This window comes from Eptatretus burgeri, chromosome 5, assembly GCF_056783735.1.
Source record: "Eptatretus burgeri isolate ZD-2024b chromosome 5, Ebu_testis_v1, whole genome shotgun sequence".
Classification (NCBI taxonomy): Eukaryota; Metazoa; Chordata; class Myxini; order Myxiniformes; family Myxinidae; genus Eptatretus; species Eptatretus burgeri.
Window position 1 is genome coordinate 88,491,490 of NC_140965.1, and position 7,500 is coordinate 88,498,989.

At 44.7% G+C, this 7,500-nt stretch overlaps 1 protein-coding gene across 3 annotated transcripts in view; it reads right to left on the reverse strand.

Moving 5' to 3' along the window:
- LOC147026914 (interleukin-13 receptor subunit alpha-2-like) overlaps window positions 1–7,500 on the reverse strand; it is a 47,088-nt gene that overhangs the window by 29,982 nt on the left and 9,606 nt on the right. For 2 of the 3 annotated variants that reach the window (XM_085882813.1, XM_085882811.1), the window contains exon 3: window positions 6,971–7,119. The exons of the other annotated variant lie outside the window; for it this stretch is intronic. In XM_085882813.1, the coding sequence (XP_085738939.1) occupies window positions 6,971–7,119 (149 nt within the window). The remainder of the gene's footprint in view (window positions 1–6,970; window positions 7,120–7,500) is intronic. 3 annotated transcript variants of the gene reach the window in all.

Below are 7,500 nucleotides of genomic sequence, written 5' to 3' on the forward strand. Positions count from 1 at the left end.
CCACAGCGGACCAACTGTCTCCATTTTGCTCTATCCTCCACATCTTCCATTGACACTCCAACCACCCGCATGTCCGCCCTCACCGCATCCATGAACCTCTTCTTTGGCCTTCCTCTTCTCCTCCTGCCTGGCGGCTCCATCTTCAACATCCTTCTCCCGATATACTCCGTTTCCCTCCTGTGCACATGTCCAAACCATCTCAATCTCGCCTCTCTCACTTTGTCTCCAAACCTTCCTACCTGCGCTGTCCCTCTAATACACTCATTTCTTATCCTGTCCATCCTCGTCACTCCCAACGAGAATCGCAGCATCTTTAACTCTGCCACCTCCAGCTCCGCTTCCTGTCTTTTTGTTAGTGCCACCGCCTCCAAACCATACAACATAGCTGGTCTCACTACCGTCTTGTATACTTTCCCCTTCACTCTTGCAGCTACCCTTCTGTCACAAATCACTCCTGCAACTCTTCTCCACCCACTCCATCCTGCCTGCACTCTCTTTTTCACTTCTCTCCCACACTCTCCGTTACTTTGGACAGTTGATCCCAAGTATTTAAACCAATCCACCTTCCCCACCTCAACTCCTTGCAACTGCACCATACCACCACCCTCCCTCTCATTTACGCACATGTACTCCGTCTTACTCCTACTGACTAACATTCCCCTTCTCTCCAGTGCGTACCTCCACCTCTCAAGGCTCGATTCAGCCTGCTCCCTACTCTCCTTACAGATCATGATGTCATCCGCGAACATCATGGTCCATGGAGACTCCAGTCTGATCTCGTCCGTCAACCTGTCCATCACCATTGCAAACAGGAAAGGGCTCAGAGTCGATCCTTGGTGCAATCCCACTTTAACCTTAAACCGGTCCGTCATTCCTACCGCACACCTCACCGCTGTCACACTGTCCTCATACATATCCTGCACGATCCTCACATACTTCTCCACCACTCCCGACTTCCTCATACAATACCACAACTCCTCTCTTGGCACCCTATCATAAGCTTTCTCTAAATCCACAAACACACAATGTAACTCTTTCTGGCCTTCCATATACTTCTCCATCACCATTCTCAAAGCAAACATCGCATCAGTGGTGCTCTTTCCTGGCATAAACCCATATTGCTGCTCACAGATCGTCACCTCTCCTCTCAACCGAGCTTCCACTACTCTTTCCCACAACTTCATGGTGTGGCTTAACAACTTTATCCCTCTGTAATTTCCACAGCTCTGCACATCACCCTTATTCTTGAAAATCGGAATCAGTACACTTAATCTCCACTCCTCCGGCATCCTCTCACTTTCCAAGACTTTATTAAACAATCTGGTTAACAACCCCACTGCCATCTCTCCTAAGCACTTCCATGCCTCCACTGGTATACCATCTGGGCCAACCGCCTTTCCACTTTTCATCTTCTTCATAGCAGTCCTCACTTCATCCTTACTGATCCACCCCACTTCCAGATTCACTATCTCCACCTCTTCCAACCTTCTCTCTCTCTCATTTTCTTCATTCATCAGCTCCTCAAAGTACTCCATCCACCTTCTCAACACACTCTCCTCGCTCGTCAGCACATTCCCATTTGCGTCCTTTATCACCCGAACCTGCAGCACATCCTTCCCAGCTCGGTCCCTCTGTCTTGCCAATCGGTATAAATCCTTTTCCCCTTCTTTTGTATCCAGCTTCTCATACAGCTCGTCATATGCCTTTTCCTTGGCCTTTGCCACCTCTCTTTTTGCTTTTCGACGCCACTCCTTATACTCCTGCCGACTTTCTTCATCTCTCTGACTATCCCACTTCTTTTTAGCCAACCCCTTCTTCCTTATACTTTCCTGTACTTCCTCATTCCACCACCAAGTCTCCTTATCTTCCTTCCTCTGTCCAGATGTCACACCAAGTACCTTCCGAGCTATCTCCCTCACAACTTCTGCTGTCGTTGCCCAATCATCCCACCCATCTTTACCACCATCCAGCGCCTGTCTCACCTCCTCCCTAAATTTCACTTCTCTCCAGTGAGTACATATATATATATATATACATATACATATATACATATATATATATATATATATATATATATATATATATATATATATATATATATATATATATATATATATATATATATATATAGACCCACCCACATCTCTCACTTGTGAATGGAGGGACTAGCCAATCAGCTCTCACCGAATCAACTAAACCCAGGTGGAGAGGATTATATAAATAATTGACCCCTCCCACACTCCTCTAGCTGAAGAAGCTGCGGAAAGAAACCCAAGAAGACCGACACAAGGTAAGTGCTATGCTGTTTCAAACCCTTCCCAGACTTCCTCAACAACTATAAAGACGTTCACACATTGTACACACATGAGAATCCCAATGCTATACACCCCCTCAACTACCAAACCGGTTTCTTCACTTGCTGGCGAATCATCAGCGATAGCGTATATGTGTGTGTATATATATATATATATATATATATATATATATATATATATATATATATATATATATATATATATATATATATATATATATATATATATATATATATATATATATATATATATATATATATATATATATATATATATATATATATATATATATATACATAACCGCATAATCCACAAAGAACAACCGTCCATCTGCTACCCAGACAATCGTTCCTGCTAATGCAAACCATTCAACCAGAAGGCACGTGATGTGATCAGTGGGTAAAACAAAACATGTGAAGTATGACGAGCACTCCCCCGACTGTGTAGGACGATGTCCAATGGAGAACAGGGGAATGCTCGTCACACCACATGTTTTGAGATATATATATATATATATATATATATATATATATATATATATATATATATATATATATATATATATATATGTAATATTAAATGGCACCATTTATAATAGGATCACCAGGGGAAGGGTTTTTTGCCAAAATTCTCATGAACCAGCTGCCCAGGCTTGATGTTTGACTGCAGGGAGAAGTTACATTTTGTTTGGGGTGCCAGAGCAACTTGCATATTCTTTTTAAAAGACACTGTGGAACCATAAAAAGTCACCAATGTCCCCTGTGCTAGAGATTGGTTCTCCAGCTTTATGTCCTTCTGAATTACAATTAGCCTTTGAGGCAGAACCCAAAATTTTCATCATCAGTATCAGTCAGAGGGACCAAGGCTGCGGTCCCTCGAGAAAGAAAATGGGTGATAGCAGTGTGTAGCTCTTTGCCTTCTCGGTTTCATCAATCAATATACAACCCTACTCCGAAGGTCGCCAATTGCAAGATTTTGACCCAAAATGTATTAGGTCATTGTCAGTTTATGGTGTATAACGAATGTATATAAGTATTTTCGCCAAGGCTTTGTATTTTGTTGGCAAGGATATTAAATTCCTCATATTATAATGGTATAAAAAATATGCACCAGTGATAAATGTAATGGACACAATTAACTTTCAAATGTGATTTCAATAATAAAGCAACCAAAGCCACTCCAAATTAAGTTTTTTCAATAATATAGTTTTACATTTAATTATTCAAAGACATCATGATGCAAATAGCGTAATTCATCAATAAATTGTCCCAGGTCAGGTCAGATACACAGACTTTGAATGGCATTGAGAGCAGCATCACCCTTGGTAGTTGTTGCAGTCCTGGTGATCACCCTTCCATTTCCAGAGAGGGACAACAAGGTCCCTTTTCCAGTCAGTTGGGATGATACGTGTGTTCTAGGCAGAGCACAGAACTGCATGAAACCTGAGGTCTCCTGAAAGACAGTGGTCTCCTTAGGTTAACCTGAGGTTATCCCTTCAGGTGTGTGCCTGGAATGTCCAGTGCCAAAGAGAGGATGATCACCAGTCTCTGTTATCAACTGAGCTGATGCGTTTCAACATCCGACCGGATAGTGGCGAGATCATGGCGGATGGTTACACCTACTATTGGTCTGGTCGCTCTGATGGATACCATGCCCAAGGAGTTGCTGTAACTGTGTCCAATAAGCTGGCTCCAATGATAATTGAGGTAACACCGGTCAACGAGCGTATTATGAGATTAAGGATTCATCACTTCTTGGGTGTTATTTCCCTGGTCTCTGTATATGCTCCGTCTGAGGCGAGTGATCTCACCATGAAGGACGCATTCACCTGTATGCCACGATTGAGTCTGTGGTTGATCAGTGCCCTAGGCGAAATACTCTTCTCATTTTGGGGGATTTCAATGTATCGACTGGAACTGATAGGGATTGTTATGAGACAAGTGATGGCCCCAAGTGTCTGGAACTGTGATCCAGAATAGCAATAAGTTCTTTGGCTTTGCAAGAAGTCATGGACTTAGGGTGGCTGGTTCATGGTTTCAGTGCTCAAAGGCTCATCGCTGGACTTGATATTCCAATTCTGGTGGTGTACAAAGGAGATTGACCACGTGCTCATTGATGGTCAATGGAGGATGATACCAAACTGCAGGGTCGACGAGAGTGCTCAGTTCCTCAATACAGACTACAGGCTTGTGATAGCAACGCTGAAGTTGCAGCTTAAATCCAGGAGAATGGCACCATCCCAGCCTGGGCTGGATGATGCCAAGCTCAAGGACGAGAGGGTAGCTGAGGAGTTTGTGAACAGGCTGAGTAGGGATTTGGGGGGATCTGAGTGTTATGGGGAATCCTGAAGAGTTGTGGAGTGCCTTCAAGACCACCATTCTTGATGTTGCCGGTGGATGTCTTGGAACTCACCGTAGAACGAAGAATTGTTGTCTCTCAAGGGACACTGGATAGCATTAACCAGAGTCACATGGCCAGGCTGAATGGCAGAGCTGAGCTGTTCAAGTTGAGGTGGAACATGATATCTGTACTGAGGGAGGAGAAGGAGGCCTATGCGCGAGGAATCTGTGAGGAGGTAGAGCATCACCTGTGGTAAAGTGATTCTCGTCCTGCTTTCAGGGAATTTGCACATTGCGTTCCTCCAAGCCCATCCATCGGTGTACTGCAGTTAGAGCGGAGGTTCGTGCATTCTTGGCGGAGGAGTCCGAAATACAGTCCAACTGTGCCGGTTACTTTGAGTGGCTGTACCAGGCTGTCCCATGAGCTGTCGAGTTGGATGTCAGGGGTGTTACTATCCCTATTGCTGACACTCCAATCAACTGTGATCGATCTTCGTTTGTGGAAGCACCAGCTGCGGTGAACCAGTTGAAATGGGGTAAAACTCCTGGGGTCTGTGGTATCCATGCTGAACTTCTCAGGGCTAGTGGAAAGGCTGTACTGATGTCATTGCATGCAGTTCTGTGCTCTGCCTGTAACACAGGCATCATCCCAACTGCCTGGTAGAGGGGCCTTGCTGTCCCTCTCTGGAAAGAGAAGGCTGATCACCAGGACTGCAACAACTACCTCGGGGTGGTACTGTTCTCAGTGCCAGGCAAGGTCTTTGCTCAGATAATTATTGATAGGGTTTGCCACCATATGCTTGAGCACCAGCACCCAGAGCAGTCAGGCTTTACAACAAAGAGGTAAATGATTGACCTTATCCTTGCTCTTCTGGTCCTCACCAAATGCAGATGAGAGTTTTTGACAGGGGCTGCTTGCTCTGCAAGTTGTTCTCTGCAAAGTTTGTTTCAGTGAATTGGGATGCCCTCTTTAGGGGTCTTGGTCTTCATTGAGTGCCACCAAAACTGATCAATCTGAGGTCTGAACGAAACTCTGGTACTGATCGTGCTGTGAAATGTGTGGATACCATCTGACTTATTTGCAGTTGTTACTGGAGTTCAACAGGGGTGTGTACTGGCCCCCACACTTTTCAACACTTGTTTGGACTGGATTATTGGGAGAACGTAGGAGAGATCTAGCCGTAGTGCATCATTTGGGAATGTTGTGATCTTTGACCTTTATTTCACAGACAATTCAGTCATCTTTGTGGAGACTGATCTTTTGGGGGCCCTCAAGGTGCTGAATGAGGAGACAGAGCCACTGGGATTATGGGTTTCCTTGGTCAAAACTAAGATCCAGGCTTTCATCAACATCTTGGATGCTGCTATCTTGTCTGTACCTATTTGCGATGAGGATGTTGAGCTCACGGAGAGATTCACTTTCCTTGGCAGTGATATTCATGTCTCTACTGGCTGTGAGTCAGAGGTCAATAGACGTCTGGGGAGTCATGGATTCGCTGGATCATGCAGTGTTGCGCTGTGCAGGAGGATGAAAGTCCAAGTCTTCAGGTCCTTCGTGCTTGTTCTTGCTCTTCGGATGTGAGACTTGAACTCTGACCAGCTATCTGAGAGGGAGACTTAATTCCTTTGGTACCAGGTCTTTTCGGAGAATCCTTGGCTATCACTGTTCAGACTTTGTGTCCAACGAGTGGTTGTTGAGGGAGACTGAAATGAGATTTCTTACCTGCATAGTCTGTGAGCATCATTTTCCTGTCATTGATCCTGCTCACCAGATTCTCTCAGCGAGGGAGCCTCATGAGTGTAGGAGGCCAATGGGCTGACCACGTGCCTCGTGGTTGCATCAGTTTTATCAGAATCTCAAGGAGATGGGGATGGGCCACACATTTGCCTGGGGGATGGCCAGACGAGGCCCCTGGAGTACCACCGAAAGTGGACACAGCGACGCGCTGCTCCGGCGCATTCTTCCATACCTGACCTGACCTGGAGGGAGTGGTTTCTATGAGCTTCATGATGAGGGTGTCGTTTCCACTAGCTTCATGGTGTGGTTTCTACTAGTTTCATGATGAGGGTGTTTGTGGCATGGTTTTGGTGCACCCTTTCACTCAGGAACCACAGTGCCCAATGGATGGGCTTCCTCCCAGGTCATGTGATGATATTTCTGGCTTTAACAAGTGCATCAACATTTTAACCAATTATTTTTGTCCTTCAAGGGTCGAGCTCTGCGTGGTAGTGTGACAGAAGCAACTCAACATCCCAAATTGTACACAAATATCAACGAGACAGAAGCAAAGCGAAACATCAACTCACGTCATTCACCTTTTTAACTTTTTTTATTTCCAGTTTGGAGTAGACACAACCTGTGCAGGTGGTGAGATTATTGGGAAGAACAGGATTGATCCAGTGCAGTAACAAGCGAAATGCTGAATTGGTTTTCTCAATGCGCAGCTGAGTTGGGGGAGGCAGTCCTGCAGGCAAAGTATGGATACACATCAGCATTTATTCTCACGAACGTTGAAGCAATTGTCTTCTCATTGGCGTGATGCTGTGACACAGGTTTACTCCTCTGGAATGTACCATGGAACGTTTTATGTCCATGATTGATGGCCTTTTTACAACATGTCCTCTTCAAGGACCGTGCAGTGCTCTGTCATCTAGACCCCTTCCTTTTTACCCCACCCACTCGGTTAATTATTTTTTTGAAGGTTGCTACAACAGTATGACAGTTGTGAATAAATTTCACTTTTAAATATCAAACAAAACTAATTTCACATCTGTTATTTGTCATGCAATATCATGGAAACACATTATGTCACTGGTGCTTATACGATCAATGACCACCACATTGT